The sequence below is a fragment of the Notechis scutatus genome, chromosome 2 (genome assembly GCF_049901735.1).
Source record: "Notechis scutatus isolate UNSWTSFEM ecotype Mainland chromosome 2, rNotScu1.2, whole genome shotgun sequence".
Taxonomy (NCBI): Eukaryota; Metazoa; Chordata; class Lepidosauria; order Squamata; family Elapidae; genus Notechis; species Notechis scutatus.
In genome coordinates this window covers 86,944,400-86,963,908 of record NC_142010.1, presented here as the reverse complement: position 1 = coordinate 86,963,908, position 19,509 = coordinate 86,944,400, and the positions used below count along the sequence as shown (strand labels likewise).

Genomic DNA, 19,509 nt, shown 5'->3' with positions numbered 1-19,509 from the left:
AGTTCACAACTTTTTATCTAATGGAGATAAAGATTTATCTAATTTATCTAATTAATAAAATATTAACTACTGGTAATAATAAATTGTCCAATTAATTAATTGTCCAATTAATTAGATTAATCTAATGTTCAGCCTCTGCATGAAAATATCTTGTGAAATGTATATGCTGAAATAGAAAATTAGCCTGGTGACAGTCAATAAAGGCATTGCCAGGGAAAAGGAAATATATATGTGACCATCAAGAACAAGAGACAGATTCAGATGGGACAAAGACTAAGGAGTAGAAAGGGAATGTGTAGTTCTTTAGATTAGATTTTCCCAGTTTGTAGATTAGAGGTGCTTATGTACAGTTTTCAACTTCTTTCCACTAGGAGGTAAAGTGATTCCATTGAGAATTAAAAGGGGTTATTCAGGCCTTTGAATCCAATCTCCTATGTAGGTCAGGAATTTAAATTAATGTATCCTCTTTGTGTTTGTCTACATTCTACTTATACATATCCAGTGAAGGGCAATCCATCACCTATCTGAGTAATTGCTTCCATTATCAAACTGCATTTATTGTTAGGAAGTTTTTTTTGCAAACAATATAGAACAAGTCCTGACTTTCTTTTGTGTGACATCCATTCAGCTTTTTGAACACCGCTATCATTTCTCTCTAGACCCAAGGTTAAATATTCCAAACTCCTTCAATCTTTCTTCATGGGACTTGGTTTCTTGTCCTTTGATCATCCTCATTGCTTTTCTATGAATCTATTCCAATTACTTTGAATCCTTTTTAATGTGTGGTGCCCAGAACTTAAATACAGTACTATGATTGAATCAGACCCATGCAAAAGAAGTGGAAATATTATCCCTATAATTTGGAAAGTACACTGATTCAGCCTAATATTGATTTTTTTTTGTCCCAGCAGCATCATATTGCTGATTCGTACTCAATTTTGCAGGCAAGATCTTTTTCACAAGTACTGTTACCAAGCTAATGTGTATTTGATTTTTAAGTGAAGAACCTTCCATTTCATTCTGTAATTTTCAGTTCATTCCTGTAAATCTTTAAAGACCATTTTGAAATCTATTTTTGTCTTTTAGCAATACCATCCAATTTAGTGTTACCTAGAAATATATTAAGTGGTCCCTCTCTCTTTTCATCTAAGTCATTAACAAAAACAGATAAAGATATTAGGAGAATGACTTGGCAGTGATGTGGAGGTGACACTTTTCAAGGGCTAGTCTTTATCAGATGAGACTTCTTTGTGAAGAGCCCATTTAAAAATGACAGCTGATAAACAAGGAGCACAGTTTAAGAAAGCGGTTCATATTTCTAATACACTGCATAAAGAATAGCAACAAAGAAAATTTTGTCTTTAAAAAATGTTAACATACAGACCGTATTCAGTTAATTCATTCAACAACGTACTGAAATATCATTAAAATCTACATCATACTAAACATCACTAAAACAATTAAATATCTTTTGGGAATTCCCCAAATCCCTCATGGAGTCAGTGCTATTTAGTAATTGCTCCTGGAAGTTTAGCTTGACAGAGCTGCAGTGTATCTTAAGTGGGGGTGGAATTGTGGGTAAAATTCTGCCTCCTTATGCAAACATGATTTGCAAGTCTAATGGCACATTCAGGGAACTCAAAGCCTTCATACATCTCTGTCTGGGTGGAAAAATGAGGATTGTTCTCTAGGTGATTCTGCTCAATGACTCACATCTTTAATCAAATGTCATGTGTACTCCACTCCTCCCTTGTCTTTTAATTAAGCCTTAGTACTGAAGGGTTTCCCCATCCTTCAAAGCAATGGGCCCGAAGAGCAAAATTTAAGCCTCTATCAGGGCACTCTTTCAGGAAGCTGGGTAGGCAACAACAGCAGCTTATACTGTTAAAAGTCATCCATTTTTGTTACATCTTTTGTATCAGCTTTCTTGTGATTTGCATACTAATGTTACCTCTCATACAATTATGTCTTTAAATTCTTTTTCAGACCTTTCCAAAGTAAAATTAATGCGATTTGAGGATCCTCTCCGTGGACCCCGACGTGTTCCTGTGCTTGGAAAGGAAGATGCTGAGAAGTCTCCTATTTTAGATCAAGCTGTCTTTCATATAGACCTAGCTCAAAAGCGGGTCAGACTCACTGAGAATGGACAGACAACCGATATTGGAGATACATTGGTCTATTTAGTTAATTAGATTTTGCAAGTCTTGGGTTAATCAGTGTTGAATCTTTAATCAACTTGGATGCTTTTCAGACCCTTGCTAAATTCAGGCAAACTTAACTTCAAGGGGGAAAAAAACGTACATTTGCATGGAGATCAGTCTTCTGCAATTTTTAAAATGTGGATACAATAAATCTATTTTCCTTGCCTGAGGCTTTTCTTGAGAATGTCCTTCCTACTTCAAGCCAAGGTACAGCATTTTTAAAAAATAATGTTTATGTAATTTGGTACGCCTGTGCAATATTGGCACTTACAAAAGCAATATTGGACTATTTATATATAGTGGAAATGTTGATATGTCAGAAGTGAAGTCACCCTGGCCTTTATTTAGAGTTGGCCATCCTTTGGAGAGAAGGCAATTCCAGCAATTTGGTGTGTGACATCCTTGAGAGCAGAAAAAGCAACAGGATGCTATTTAAAAACTTCCTTGGAGCTTTGCTTCCATTTGATTTTTCTATTTTGACAGTGCATGGATCAAGTGTTTCATGCAGTCAACATACCATGAGGGGAAGGAAGAAAATTGGAGCTCTACAGAGTCAGAGTGACTCTAGTGAAATAGGCCCTTTGTTTCCCTTTATACCAGCCTTTTCCAGTTTGATGATCTCTCATGTTTTGGGCTACCTTCCATTGATATGCATTAATATAGCAATAGCACTTAGATTTATATATCGCTTAATAGTGTTTTACAATGCTCTCTAAGCGGTTTACAGAGTTAGCATATCTGGGTCCACATTTTACCAACCTCAGAAGGATGGAAAGATGAGTCAACCTTGAGACCCATCCATCAGGATTGAACACCTGGTAATGAGCTGAATTAGCCTGCAATACCACATTCTAATCACTATGCCATCATGGCACAGGATGGTGAAATGGCCTGGGATATTGGAAAAAAATACTGGCGTTTGTCTGAGAAGTCTTCAGAATCATGAAATCCCGTGCCAGTCAAGTGATGTCTTTCATCTAGTTCTCTTGTTGATTGCCTTCAGTCTGAGTTACTGCTGTCAGGATCCTACATTTAGCCAGTTGTAGTAGGCTTTAGAAAGAAGAAAGTTCTCATGCTGAAGAGAAATGATAAAGAAGACAATGATCATGTCCCTGCCCCATTACATGAACATATTACAAGAAACTTTTAAATTTTGATTTAAGCCTGGAGGGCTCTTGGAAAGGCATATTTACAAGTTGAGAAATAAAAGGATGCAATTATCACCACCACCACCACCATCATCATCAGTTTTATATCCTCTCTTTCTATTTGCAGGGTACTTAAAATGAGTAAAAAAAATAGACTGATCTACAATAAAATACAAATAAGTTAAACAAAATCAATTAAGTTTTGAGGCTAAGTGAAAAGGAATGTTCTTGACTGTTGTCCTGAAAACCGAATGAGCAAGGGCTATAAAACTCTTGGGACTGTACTCTAGCTTAGGGGTGATTCAGAAAACATCTTTCTCTAATGGATCTAACAAGCATTTGTAAACATGGCTTCAAAGAGAGATTTTGTGACCTTTAATGTCTGGACAGGTTCATACAAAAACAATCTTTCAGATACTCATTGCAGTATTAATGAGGTAAGGTCTAAGTCTGTCCTTGATGTCTCATTAAAAGTATCATTTTGCCCTGCTCTTAATAATTCTAAGCACATTGGCTATGTGTCACTCCTTTAACATGGAGGTTGATCTTTGGAATGTGTAGTGTATTTTTATTAGAAGATGAGCAGTTTATTCTTTAAAAACATTTGGCTGAGGGTCACCTGGACCTAATGGCTTAGGGAAATTTGCTTTCAGTTAAGCTTCATTGTTCCCCTCTTGTCGCCATTATTTGCTTCAGTGCCAAACATGGTTCGAATGCTATTTTCCATGCAGTTTTTACACCATGGATAAAATGAGTTTCTCATCCTGCTCTAATCATAATTTAAAGTCATTGAACAATAGAAGAGAATATTTGTGGCTCAGGATTGAACTTGACCTCTTGAGCTCAACCAAGCTCAGAGAACACCATAGACCCCACAGTCATTAAACAGTCCAGCGTGTTTAGTTGGTTTTCTCTTTCTGATGTATTTAAAGATTTTAAAAAGCCACTGCAAAATTGAGTGAATGATTGCAAGTCACACACAAACTGAGCAAGTGAATGAATATGTAAATCTTAATAGAATTTTTATTAAAGATGGATGGAGACATCTCAAATTGTATAAATTTGTAACAAAGATTTATGGTAGGTTATTAGAAATTAATATTGAAAGAAGCAAAAGATGGTGATATATGAGTCTGTTTCTGATCTGTTATATGCAAGTGAAAATTGGGTAAGTCATGAATGGGTATGCATATATGGGGTGATTTGATCATATAGTCAGAATGAAGACTGAATCAAAAAACAAATACACAAGGGAGAGCAAAGTTGTCATTGGATGATGAAAACCTGAAAAAAAGATGAGATGTTTAAAGAAGAAAAGTCAAAATATGAAACGGTTTGTGGACATGATGCAAGCAAGATAGTTTGCAAGGATAGAGAGAGATATAGAGGTAGAGCAAATTGTGTTGGGGTAAATTAAGACTTATTTTTTCTTTCTGTTACCTCATCTCTAACCTTTTTGTTTGTTTATCCTTTTTCTGTAAAATTGGCAAGGAATAGCATGAGTTGGTCTGTCATTTTAAGTTGACTTAACTGTGTGAAGCGTACTTCAAAACAGAAAATGCACAATAGTGGAAAGATTTGACATCCACAATGAAAGAGTGAACAGTGAAGATGAGTTTGCAGAGTTGACTACTGACAGCTTTGATTAGAGAAAAGTCATTAACTTCAATGCCAATTAGAAAACCCATTTGGACTTTTTGTGAAAAACAGAAAAAATAAAATTAGGCTATATAGATTTGATTTCCAGAAAAAAAGAGTAAATGATAGGGGGGAAAAATGAAAGTAATGTTGCAACTATAAAGTGAGTCCAATTTAAATTTAAATTTATACTTCTAATTTGTAAAATCAAATTATGTTGGGGTAGTTTTGGTATACTTTTCTTCTGTCTTTTTTATATTCATTCTTTTCCCCCTGAATTAATTCCTTCCTTCCTCCCTCTGTTCTTCCTTCCCTCCCTCCAGTGGTGGGATTCAAATTTTTTTACTACGGGTCCTGTGGGCGTGGCTTGGTGGGTGTGGTGTGGCTTGGTGGGTGTGGCTTGGTGGGCGTGGCAGGGGAAAGGTTATTGCAAAATCCCCATTCCCTCCCCACCCCACTAACCTGCTTTCCAGCTCCGTTCTCCTGTGCAGGGCAACAAAAGAAGACCCAGCCAATCAGCTGGGACTTGGGAGGCAGAGAATAGATAGGGGCGGGGCCAGTCAGAGGGGGTATTTGCCAGTTGTCCGAACTACTCAAAATTTCAGAACCTGCTGAATACCACCTCTGCCTCCCTCCCTTTTTTAAAATGAAGGGATAAAAGCAGGGGTGGGATTCCACCAATATAACAACCGGTTCGGTGATCGCGAGCTTTTCTGTCCCTTTCTCTTTTTTTCTTCTTCAGTCTCGCTTCTACAGAGTCTTGCTGCAAGCAGTGTCATCTATAGGTTAGTTTGGATTGTTCACCATTGGAAGGTGTTTCGTTTCTACCTTTGGATATCCTGAAGCCTCCTGGATTGCTCTGTTGGATGCATAAAGACTCCAACTGAGAGGAAAAACGTAGGATGGGCAACTTGCACCCCATTGCCATTAATAGCAGAAAAGTTGATTGGTTCGGTGGGCTGGCTGCAGTTACCTGACTGCCCTGCTACTGCTTCTCATGGCAAGTTTGCTTAGGGATTTCTGGGAAAAGAAAGAGATCCTCTTGCTTTCTCCTTTCTCTGAAGACCCTCCAGAGGGGGGTGTTGCTGTTGCTGACAGCCCTTCCTGCAACTGTTGGAGGTCCAGGAAGGGATTTACTCTTTTCCAACCAGGCCCCAAATCCAGCAGGTTCTAAAAGGAACTATATAAAATCTGGCCTGTAACATCTCAGTTCAAATGCCATTGCTAATTAGAAAGTGTCCAGCTGCTTTGCTGCTCCTGCTTCCATCTACTTTTTATGCTTTGAGGTTTGGCTTAGTGAAAAATGTGTCACTCTCCTTCCGCTGGCATTAATGTTCCTTGTCAATGTGTGTTACTTGTGATACTCTTGCTTCCAGTTCCTTGGGGCCAGATCATGTAAAGAGCTGCCATTTCAATCTCTCGGGCACTGTGCTTGGTTGCTAGCAGGAACACCCAACTTACACTATATTTATCATGGACACTAACCCTATGGTGCCTCTAGAACAACACCAACGGCTGCCTCTCGCTGGGTGTGCTTAACCTCTTTTTGACTCTTCAGTGGGTCAACTAACACAGCTAAAGAACTTATTTATTTCTTTTTTAAATGATAAAAGTAGAGCAAAAAGTAGCACCATTTTAGCACAGAAACATAGCAAGTTGAACTAGTGAGGTAAATAACCCTGTGTGTAAAATTGCCTGAATAAGATAGCAGAATTCATACACTACCGACAGAGATACAGATGAGGCCCTGAACACAGTTGCAAAGAAAGCCATGTGCTCATGACTGTCAATTGCATTTTAGAGGGTGGTTAAATATGAACAGGGCCTACCCTGGAGACAGAAAGTACGAAGACAAATTGGTGCATTGAATCATTTAAGAATCAAGATCCCCAGATCTTTAAGGCAGCTTTGTCAACGGATGGTGTCCAAGTATTCGAACTTCAATTCACATAATGTTTCAGAATGATTCTGCTGATTGTGGTGTTTCATAACCTGAAGTCAACACTGGTGTCTCTCTTTTAATGAAACCAGTATTTGGTTTAAGCATATCACGAGCCAGCCTATTAGGAGGAAAAACAGATGCTATGTGACTAGAGAAATAAAGTCCTCCACCAAATGGTTTATCTGAACACCTGCTGGGAAGAGACTTTTGTAGCACCTAACCAGCATGGCTCTCTGGAAGGCATCAGGTTGGGCAAGGCTGGTGTGGAGCATCATTCCATGATGGATATTTCTACTGTATAACAAGCACAGTTATTTGCACTAATTCTAGTTCATGCTGTGAACATGATCTAAATTCAGCATTTACAGATAGGAGCAGATAGAAAACTTTTTAAGGAGCACTGTCTTGTTTTTTATCGTCAAAGTTTGCTTGCCATAAAGAAAAAAATAGGTTAAAAAATATTAAGGCTTTACAAACAGGAAAAAGGACAAGCAGGACAAGCAGGATTTTATCCAGCAGCTGATATAGCTATCTTGTTTTGGTCATTTAACAGTTTGGGATTTATATTAACACCCAGAAATAAAAGGAAGATTTTTATAGTGATGTTAGAGCAGCAAATAGCATTAATACCTTTTCTAGGTAATTCCAAGAACTGCTTTTCTTCTGCTTTCCACTAGGAAACCAAATAGTCAAAAGTCATTTGGTTTGTGTTCCGTGGATAATTCAGCTATTTGTGTGTGTGAGTATGTGAGGAAGGGAGGGAGGAATGTTGCTTTTAAGTGCTTAGGAAGTAGGACATGTTTTACAACATCTATTATTTATTTCCAGGAGGTGGCACTATTATGCAGCCTCTTAGTTGTTGAAACTGATACAGTCTACAGATAAGAAAGAGATTGATTAGGGATATAAAACCTCCCTTTTGTCATCATTAAAGTGCATTAGTGGAGGGATATAAGGTTACTTCCATACTTTCTAACCCTGGCATTCCAGCTTTGTCCTCAGCCTTTCTAGGCTGAATGGGAAAGTCTAAAGGGGAGTGTGTTCCCCATGAGCTTTTGTCACTGGGAAAGATGTCTCACGGACAAACCAGCATTAACAGACACAAGGAGATAAACTCCAACAATAAACATTCAAAAGAAAGCAACCCCAAAGGTCAAAGAAAGGGGTGGACAACTCTAAGCACATCCTTGCTTATTACATGCCTAATAACCAACACCCATAATAGCCTGCCTCTCCTGCGTTAGGCATTAAAGCTGCTTTGGACCATTCAGTCTCTCTCAGCTCAACCAGGGCTGGGATTCTACAGGTTCGCACCTATTCTCTAGAACCGGTTGTTAACATTCTAAGCAGTTCAGAGAACCGGTTGTTAGAAGAAATTACTGGCCTAATCCTGTAAGGAAGGTTGGAAGGAAACATTCTGGTGTTGCTTACAGAAACTGCCTCTCCATTAACCCTTATTACATTCTTGGCAGGACTAGACTTCCTGTCTCTGGAACGTCTCTGGAGTTTTTTTTCCTCCTTTGCTGGCACTTTGCTTGTGTGGAGAGACCATTCAAAGTTACAATGGCACTGAAAAAAGTGACTTATGACCCTTATGACTGTTGCAGCATCCCCACAGTCATGAGAGGCCAGACGAGGAGAAGTGTGCCTCGATGTGAGTGATGTTGAGTTGGCCACGGCCAGCCAGTCACATGACCACCAAGCCATGCCCACCAAATAAGCCACGCCCACAGAACCAGTTGTTAAAAAATTTGAATCCCACTCCTGAGGTCAACCAACACCATAGGGTCATTGTGGAGAAATAGGAAGAAGACAGAGTATTCGGTATGTTTACTGCCTTGAGTTACTTATAATAAAGGAGGGATTTTTAAAAAATGAATAAAATACCAAAAATTTGGCAGTGGGGAAAAAACAGTCTCACATGCAAATCTTATTCATAATGGGAGAGACAGTCACTCAAATAATCAGGCTCTGACCATTTAAGACTTTAGAGTTAAAAAGAATCGAACTTGACCCCCAAGCCAACTCTATTGGTATGGATACATATCTACAAGATTTTTTTTAATAGTATAGGAGAGAAGCCATCACTACCTTGGGCAATTTTTTCTTGACTTTCTACCCTGCCAGGTTATAACTATGCCAACTTTGCTTTATTTTATTTTATTTTATTTATTTTAGATCAGTGGAAGCCAGCTAAGTGCTGATGTTACCAGCCCTTTAAATTGTGTCCTGTAAGCAGCTGACAATGGGTGCAAACCTTTCAATGGAGAGATCATTGTACTTTGCACCAATTAAAAGACTAGCCATTGTGTTTTGCAACTTCTGGATGTTTTTCATGAGTAATTCTATATAGTTCCACTGCAATACTGAAGAGAGAATATAACCAAGGCATTGGTTACCCTCACAAATCTCACTCTCCCAGGAAGAGTCACAAATGGCATTGTTGGAAGAAATATCCATCTGGTCCAGTTCCAAGCTGGGAGAAAGGCACTGGAGACAAAATGGAGGCTGGAGGCTGATTGGAAAGAGGGTCCATTTATTGATGAAGCAGAACCACATGGGTTCTGGGCAGCTGACAAAATGGACAAAATAGAGGTGAGAGTGAGTGGGTTTTGTACCTTCTTTGGGCTTTGTATTTGGCTTCCCATTCCTGTGCAAGAACATGTCCTTTAATATTCCATAGGCTGTTGTCAGATTCCTATGGGGTCATGTAGGGGTTATATAGGGGTCATAGCTGGCTCTATAGGCAAAAGAGGAAATGCAATCCTAGATGCTTGTCTGAGCTAATCTGGTCAGCCTCTGGTTTATTGTTTATATGAGCTCCCAGGTGAAGTTTGGACTGCAATGAAGGGGCTTGTGTTCTAAAAGGCAGTTGGGCAATTCCTATTATGTCTAATTATTTTCGTCCTTTGTTGGATCTTGGGTGAAGGGCTGCTTCTAATCCTACCATTCTGCCTTTGTTTCAAAATATCCTGTCTTGAATGGATTACCAAATCTGCACTTCTAAAAGCTGCTTCCTCAGTTTCTGCTTGGGGGCAGGGAGACTGAGTCTGCTTTCTGTTTTTCAAGAGCATGTTTTTCCATTTCTCATTTAGGGAAATATAATATTCTGCCTTTTAAAAATATTCTTCAAAATATTTCAATCTTCTAGAAAGGGGTGGTGGCTTCCCACAGCATAATAGACACAGCTGTCATATGCAAATCGAATGACAACGGAGGATCAAGGAGGATTTCCAGTTCATGAATCTGCTGCTTCAGGAGATAGTCTGAATGTACAGCAACTAAGAGGAACCATTTACCTGAGTTGAATTTCCTGTTTTCAGACAACAACTCCATGTTGTTTAGAATTAATTTTAACTTGTTCTTCCTCATCCAGGCATTGTTTAGAGGTAGCAATAATTTCCTTCAAGTATTTATTTCCTAAAATCTAGTCTACCAACTTCATAAGATTCTGAGCAGCTTCCTTACATTTAATGCAATAGAGCTATCGTGGTCCTGTTGTAACTGCTGAACAAGCGCAGAGAACAATGTGAAACCCTCAGTGTTCATTGAGACAGTGAAGACTGCAAAGTAGAAATGTCCAATCCACATCCTCATGAGGGAGATGCTTTATGTCACATACGCAATAGGTTCTTCCTTTTGCAGGAGGAAGAAAAAGAATTGATCCTTTTAAAAACAAAAGTAGAAGCGGCTGGAGTGAATCTGAAATAGCTCTCCTAAGTAGTCTCGAATAAATGGTTGAAATCTTCAGGAATTTGAGAAGAAATCTAGGTCAGGGGTCGCCAACCTTTTGGACCTCAGGGACCACCAAACTCATAATTTTAAATCCCGTGGACCACTAATATGAATTTTGACTGACGGTGGCTTGCTGATGTTGGTGGGAAAGTCGGTCCCATATTCCAGACCAGCAGTAGTCACAGGGCTGGCCCTTTGGTCATCCTGGAGCAGCTCTTTCAGTCCATGGCAGGCCAGTGCACCCGGGTGGAGGAGCAGCTGCTCCGGGTTTACCAAAGGGCCAATCCTGTGACTACTGCTGCTTTGGAATATGAGACCGACTTTCCCACCAATGTCAGTAAGCTACCCTGGGGCGGATTTCCCCCCCCCCCACCATTGGTCTTACCTTCCAGTTTCAGCTTGTGTGACTCTACTCAAGGTAAGGTTTGAGCTTGAGCGAAGATGGGGGCCAGCAGATGCACGAGCCATGTGGGCGGCACAGCCTTGTGTTCCCGCACAGCCTGGATTAATTGCTTGTGGGGGGGTTGCTTTGAGGGGGACATTTCTCTGTGGACCACCAACATTTTCTTGCAGATTACCAGTGGTCCCCGGCCCACTAGTTGGCAACCACTGATCTAGGTGATCTGAAACAGAGACAATCGCTTCTCCTGTTTCCATCAGGTCTTAGCATTTAGTGTCCTTTTCCTGCTATGGAATATTTAAATTCAGTTGGATCCTCCATTCATCTGAAATGTTTATTTATATGAACCCCCCTCAGCATTCACCCAGATATGTCATACAGATGTTGAAGTCGAGAGTAAAATCTGTGGTATATAAAATGTCAAGGGTTCCTCCTCTTCCTTTTAAAAATAGAGAAAGATGAAGCAGAATAGGTGAGAAGACATTCAGGACTGGAGCTCACTGCATTTGTAGATATAATTAGATCACAACAATTTACTTTCTACAATCGATTATTTTGAATACTATCAAACATTATTTTGAATACATTAAATTCTTGTATTTCTCACTAGCAGAAGCAAGAGCTTTATGAGGTTTGAACTGATCTTGCATTAACGCAATCTCCAGATAAATTCAAAGTTGAATAATGATCTTTAAGGTTACTTCTGAAGTATTTAGCTTTGAGGCATCTGTAGAGAGCAACCAGCCTGCCATTTCTGCTTAACACACATTGTTAATTTCTTTGCTTTCCAGATTTTTTTTATTCTTTGTTAGCAAGCACAAAAATCTAGTATTCCTTCAGGATTTAGTGATTTTCTAAGTAGGGCTGAAGAGCTGAAGTTCAGATTTGTGAAAGGACTGGAACAGACTGGAAAATGTAACACCAGATCCAGACGCTTATGTTAACTAGGCATCAAGTCCCACAGATCTGCCTTTAAATGTGTGTGCTGAGATAAGCCATGTTAAAGAGTGAAAAATATAATTTTCATGGCAATCCTTGCTCCACATACTCTTAATTTTTGTAGGTAATAATCCTCCAGATGTGGGATTGAAAAGTCTCTATAAAATTTCCTGCAGTTTTGTTAGGACAGATTTAAGCTTAAAATCAGATTTTGTACCTTACCAGTGGAAGAATTGGAGATGTATCATAGCCACTTTTAATGCCTAATTTAACCCTTTGAATGTTCAAAATGATTGGATTAAATTTTTAAGGCATTGATTTTTTTTGTTTATAAAAAAGATAGAAGATACATACTTCCGGTTTGGGCTTCTTTGGCAACGGACCAAAATCACGATTGTCTGCGGTTTTGATCCGTGCTCGCTGCTGGAGTGCCCCGAGCCGCCCGGACTAGGGGCTGAGGCCACCCTGTAGAGGTGGTGAAGAAGGGGGAGCTGTCAGTGGGGTTGAGGAGAGCTGTATCTCTCCTCCTTGGCTGGCCATTACTCCCTTTCCCAAAGGCGGTTGCAGCGGTAGTCAGAAATGGCCACCTCAAAGAAGAACCCGACTGGACAAGATTATGCAGGAGGAAGCTTAAAGGAGAAAGTTTGACTGACCAGGTTGAATGGAGAACATCTATTTAAGGTACCTGGAACCTGAATTTTAAAGACTAATACTATTCCTAAAAAAGATCTTAAGCTGCGAAAGAGAAAGGGAAAGGAAACAGAATTGGCTTTTTTCCCTCTAACATCAACAGTTTTAACTGACTTGGAACATTAAGAAGAGATTTGAATAAGAAATTGATACTAATCCACTTTGACATTAATAGGCTATTGCTAGCTGAAAATAAAGTGTCAAAGGGATAAAGATTCTTGGATAATTTAAAAACTTTCTTTAAAAAAAAGAAAGAAAGCAGCAGAGGGAAAAAGGAAAAAAGAGGATGGAATCTGGAAAATGGAGGAGACCACCTGGAACTTTAAAAAAAATTGATAGTGGAATTTTAACAAGGCTTGCAAAAAATACATTGTAGCTGAAAGTTTGTTACAAGAGAACAAAGCCCCTGGAAAGAGAAAGTGAGAAAAGAAGCAAGAAACAGTTTTGGATTATTGGATGATTCCTGGAACTTTGGATGGAGGATCCTAATGAAATAAAATAAAATCAATTGGGGGTTGCTTAAAATTTTTTAAAAATGGCATCAATCCTTGAAGAGTTAAAAATGAGACTTAAAGAACAAAAAGAAGAATCACAAGATGGAAGATGATCTTTTGGCTTCGTATTTCAATTTTTAGAAATGGAGATCTTGAACTATGAAAAACAACAAGAAACGCTGGCAGAACAAGAAGGGCGGGACAATGAAGAAGCCATCTTTAATGACCAAGCAATTTTAAGAGGGGTAAAAAAGGGAAAGGGGGAAAGGGAGTTAAAAACTTAAGTACTGAAGCAACAACCAAAAAAAAAAGAGTAATTTGAAAAGTAATCATAATATCAGGAAGAAGCAGAAGGGAGGATCACCGAAGGGAGAATCAGATAGAAAGGGAATAAAAAGGGGAGGGAGAAGAAGAGAAGGAAGAGGGAAAGGAAAAGAAGCTACAAAAGACAGAAACAAGATATAGAGGTACAGGAAAAACGTACAAGAATTAAAGGTATAAACCTATTTAAAAGACACAGAGACAATGGTTAAAATTTAATTTAAGAAGAGGATTCTGCAAAGGTGCATCGGATAGCATTGTTATATAATATGTTAGATGATTAAAGTGATAGAAAAAATTTCTATTGATGTGTAGTGGAATATTTGTTTGTAAAGAGAATAAGGCTCTCAATGATTTAAAAAGAATGTTTAAAAAATGAAAAGAAACATGGAAGATTTTTATCAGTTGATAAGATGAACTTGAATAAGAATAATAACTTTATTGACTACTGTTAATAACTATTGTTTGGTTTTTTATTTAAAGACATAAATAAAATATGAAATATAGATGATTAAAGTGAAGACAACTGATATCACTAGGTAATGTTTGTTAAAAGAAATAGAAATGTAAAAGATTGTTATTAATATTAATGGCAGAGCTATACTTGAATAGAATAATTATTCCATTTACTATTGTTATAAATATATACACAGATATATATACATATATACTTTTTTCTTTTAAGAATTTAGTGCGTATTTTAAGGGAATGTTACCAAGCAGAATTTGATTGAAAATATGTATGTGCTATAAAATAGAGGTTAGAAAATGAATGCTATAAATGTAAAGGTGTAACTTAAATTTTTAGATAAGATTTGAAAAAAGATACAAAGGTGTTACACTCCAGGCTAGTAATTACAGGGGAAAATTTGTTTTATGAGAAAAGATAATATGAAATTGTAAACAGGACAGACGAAAGTATAAAAACATTGACTAGAAAGATTTTAAAAATTAGAAAAAGATATGTAATTGAATTAAGAAAGAATGAGATAATTTAAAATAAGACTATAGGAAGTAAAGAAAGGGGAAAACTATTGAAAAAATTGTGAAAATAGTTATAAGATATGGAGTAGAATGTATAAGATAAATATGTATTATGTCTGTATGTAGAAGTGATAACCCGGCGCCATGCTGTCCTCAAAAAAGATATTTTATTTGTATTCGCATGTTTTGTGAAAACTTAAATAAAACTTTTATTTAAAAAAAAGATAGAAGATACACAAAATATGAATAACATGCTCAGGACAGCTTATTCTTTTCACATGTTGCCTGAGGGAATTGTGGTTGCTAAAAAAAAACTCCATATCCTACACCCAGATGTTCTATAGTTAACTGCCTTCTATTTCCTTCTATAAGTAGAAAACTAGGACAAATTAATCATATATAAGAACAAGATCCCACTTGAAGTACAAATTAGCACTGAAATGATTAAATGTATACCTTCATATAGATATATGTAGATAGAGACAAAGATATGCTGATTCACATCAGTGGACAAAAGAAAACAAAATGGAGACATTGACCTAGCAAGTTGAAAAAGAGAATTGGATAAAGAAAGTCTGCAAACGCATATTCATTTAAACAATAAATGCCATTGCAAAAACCAATCCCAACTACAAAAAACTTCGCTCAAGACCAGACTTATCCATACTGTAAAGAATCCGCTCCCGTGAACTCCGCGCAGGACTCAAAAACCATCTAGACAATGGAGAAAAGGACCTATACATTGACTACAGAGCTGATTGCATCAAAAGAAAGTCACACAACCCACAACTCTGCATCCAACCCCACCCCATCCAATCCAACATCACTCAAAACTAGGCATGCACGCCCCTAATTACCTCTATTCCAACCACAACTGGCCTGAATTGCAAGCTACTCAATGCAAGAATCCTTGTAAATAAAATACCTGAATTTCTCCTCTTACTAAATACGGCTAAATTTGACATTATATTTGTCTGTGAAACATGGCTCAACACATCTCTCCCTGACTCCATTACCACAGTAAGAGACTATCATGTTTACCGATCAGATCGTGAAATCCGTAGAGGTGATGTTGCTATCTTCTATAAAAAGTCCCTACATCTAAAAAACATCCAAGTAACCTAGGAGCTTGCTATTCCTGAGACCATCATCTGGGAACTGTCCTTAAATATCACATTTCGGTTCTTACTATGTAACAGAGCCCCTGATTATGACATCGAACATGCAAACAAGCTAAATACACTACTAACATGGGCAGCATCCTGCCCACATGCTTTTATCTTTCTTGGTGACTTCAATCTACCTCATATTAACTGGATCCTTAATGAATGTACAACTGAATCCACACATGCAACCTTCTACAATGCAGTAACAAATCTGGGACTAGAACAACTAGTAACCAACAACACTAGACTTAACAACTGCCTCGATCTCATCTTCTACAATAGTTTGAATTCAATTTATGGAATACAAATTAAAGAACCCTTTTCCAACAGTGACCACAACATGATAAACTTTTGTCTCAACATATGTCCACACAAAAATCATCACAATGACGGAATCCCCAATTATAACTTCAAAAAAGGCAACTATGATCTTATAAACAACGATCTCTCATCCCTTAATCGGCAAGTTCTATTCTCTGGATGCAATACTGTAGAAGACCATTACAACATATTTTTACTTATTTATTTTGAAGTCAAAGGAGTTATCAAACTATACGTACCATCAACAACTCCCAAAACCAGAAAAAACAAATTACCCAAAACAATAAGGAAGCTTCAATCCAAAAAGAAATCACTTTGGCGGAAAAACAAATCTGGTCACGTTGCCAACTTCAAAAGCCGATACAAAAATTTATGCCACCAGATAAAAACTGAATGCACCAATTATCACATTAAACAAGAAGAAAACCTTCTACGCACCAATTCCACCCACGCTTTCTACAATTTTGTAAACAATAAACTAAAAGACTCAAGGTCCATCCCACCCCGAAAGGACCTAATGGTAAAGACTGCAACAATGACACTATTAAAGCCAACCTCTTTAACACATTCTTTGGCTCAGTATTTGTAAACAGCAATGGATCATGCCCAATATTTCCTAGTCTAACCACAGACAATTACAACGATCTAATACATATCGATTTTACAGAAGACAATGTTGAAAAAGCACTACGCCCTCTAAAACCATCTCTATCTATTGGACCAGACAGAATATGTGCCTACTTCTTGAAAAAGCTACCCACTGCCATAGCTGAACCTATAAGCATAATCTTTGAAAAATCTTTGCCAAAACTATGGTCACAAGCCACGGTCATCTCCATGTTCAAAAAGGGAGACCCCAGCCTAGTTGAAAATTACAGACCAATCTCTGCATCACCTGTAAAGTCATAGAATCAATTATTAACCAATCCATCATCCTCCACTTAGAAACAAACAACCTACTCTCTAATAAACAATTTGGTTTTAGGAAAAAACTATCATGTAATCTGCAACTCTTACTTTGCAAAAACATATGGACTACACAACTCAATCAGGGCAAAGCAATAGATGCAATCTACATAGACTTCTGTAAAGCCTTTGATTCAGTGGTACACAGCAAAGTACCCATAAAACTAAAATCTTACGGTATCTCTGGACACCTGCATAACTGGATAGAAGCATTCCTGTCAAACAGACAACAAATGTTCAAAATTAGGAGTGTCCTATCAAATTCTGTACCTGTCAACAGTGGTGTCCCCCAAGGCAGCGTTCTAGGACCAACTCTTTTCATACTCTACATAAACGACCTCTGTGATCATATCAAGAGCAACTGCGTTCTCTTCGCTGATGATGTAAAGCTATTCAACACCACAGACAATACTGCTACCCTTCAAAAAGGCCTCGACTTTGTATCAGAATGGTCAAACAAATGGCAACTTCAAATCTCAACAAACAAATGCTCTGTCTTACATATTGGCAAAAAAAATCAGAAAATAAAATACAGGCTGAATAGTCAAGACCTTGTTGATGATCCAAACTCTGTCAAGGATCTTGGAGTACTCATCTCAAATGACGTTTTAAGAGTTGTTAACCTAATCTTACGCAGCTTTTTCTCTGGTAATATTACACTAATAACTACAGCATACAAAACATTTGCTAGACCAATACTCGAATACAGCTCATCAGTTGGAATCCACATTACGTATCTGATATTAACACAGTTGAGAAAGTCCAGAAGTATTTCACAAGAAGAATTCTCCACTCCACTACTCATTGCAAATTACCCTTATGCCACCAGACTTGAAATTCTAGACCTAGAAAAGCTAGAACTATGCCGCCTTTGGTCCGATCTAAGTATAGTATATAAAATCATACATTGCAATGTCCTACCAGTCAATGAATACTTCAGCTTCAACCATAACAACACAAGAGCAAACAATAGATACAAACTCAAGGTTAATCACACCAAACTTGATTGCAGGAAATATGACTTCAGCAACAGAGTGGTCAATGTCTGGAATACTCTACCTGACTCTGTGTTTTTTTTTCCCCAAACCCCAAAAACTTTAACCTTAGACTGTCTACTATTGACTTCACCCCTTTCCTAAGAGGTCTGTAGGGGGCGTGCATAAGCTCACTAGCGTGCCTACCGTCCCTGTCCTATTGTTTCTTTTATTTTTATTTTTCTTATATGTATCCATGTATTCATAACTATGTTTTTACTTATATCTATTATCTTGTAAGCAATGGACAAATAAAAATAAAATAAAAAAAATAAAATAAATAAACAGATCTCTCAGAGTTTTAAAGGCTCTTTTTACTCACTTTACCATCCATCTTGCCTATGAGTTCTGCCAGTGGCTGGCTGACTATTTATTTGTCAGTGCTTATTAGCCAGCTCTTTCCTGAAGGACTCTCATAGCCTGGAACATCAAAACAAAGAGGCGAAAAAAACCCCCAAATGATAAAAGCTTCAGTCAAACCCAAAACTTACTGTAAGGAGGCAGCTGTGATCAAATAGCTTGACTGAAGGCATGGTGGAATAAAACAGATCTAATTTGCTTAAAGAATTTCAATAAAGTGGAGCTATATTTGATAGCTGGGAAAAATAATTCTATTACTGAGCTATCACATGAAGCGTATAAGTCTTGTATTTTAGAGTCTAATTCCAGGTTGATTTTTGTAGGGTTAAATTACAGCAGTAAATGTATTCATATATTACATGTATTTGTTGCCCATCTCACACAATGATAAAAGGATTAAAAAATATAATACAGAATGATTTTTTAAAAAATGGAGCTGAGACACCAGATGAAAGTTGTTCAGTAAAATGGAATCCAGCCCTTCTTCTTGAAGAGGGGGTGAGTCCATGCCTCCTTTCTCAAAGAATTAACCACAACTAGGACCCAACCACACAACACTCCCTGAGGAGCCTTAATTGGCCAGGAGGGGCATGAAACTAAGGAGCAGGTGGCTGAACTCACAGCCATTAGAACAATGTCCATTTTCTCAGGCCCAACAGGAACAAACCATTACCCGATAACAGAGCAAGTCTGTGCCTCCATCATCTCACTGGAACTTTATCAAAGCTGATGTTCAATTTGGAATGAATTCAAGCAATTTTGTCTGACAGATGCTCTGCTAATTCCTCTGCCCGGCTTGTAAGTAAATCTCTGAGTCCTCCTTCCCCAAGAGGGCTCATGTCACCTTAAACAAGGCTGCCAGGTGGCTATCTGTTGATGCAATAAGTGCAGAGAAGTATTGTTGCTTTTTTCTAAACCAGAATCAGCAACTTTAGTCAGACAATGCCACAAAGAAATGGTGTTTTTTTTTTCTGGAAGTACAAGGGCAGCAGAAGGAGAGATGATGTGGATAAAATGCATGATAATGATGGTGATGATGATGCCAGCCTTATCTGATTGCTAAATTTGAGAGACTCAAGGTGACTAACATTCAATAGAAACTATGAATCACATATTTTTGATTGAAATGTGTTTTTATTTGAGTGGGTTTGGCAATTACTACTTAATGGCT

General features: G+C 37.9%; 1 protein-coding gene across 2 annotated transcripts in view; it reads left to right on the top strand.

Moving 5' to 3' along the window:
• Window positions 1–2,371, top strand: part of LARS1 (leucyl-tRNA synthetase 1) — a 46,958-nt gene extending 44,587 nt beyond the window's left edge. For both annotated transcript variants that reach the window (XM_026687979.2, XM_087955398.1), the window contains exon 32: window positions 1,987–2,371. In XM_026687979.2, the coding sequence (XP_026543764.2) occupies window positions 1,987–2,192 (206 nt within the window). In that variant the 3' untranslated portion in view covers window positions 2,193–2,371. The remainder of the gene's footprint in view (window positions 1–1,986) is intronic.
• Window positions 2,372–19,509: the final 17,138 nt, after the last annotated feature.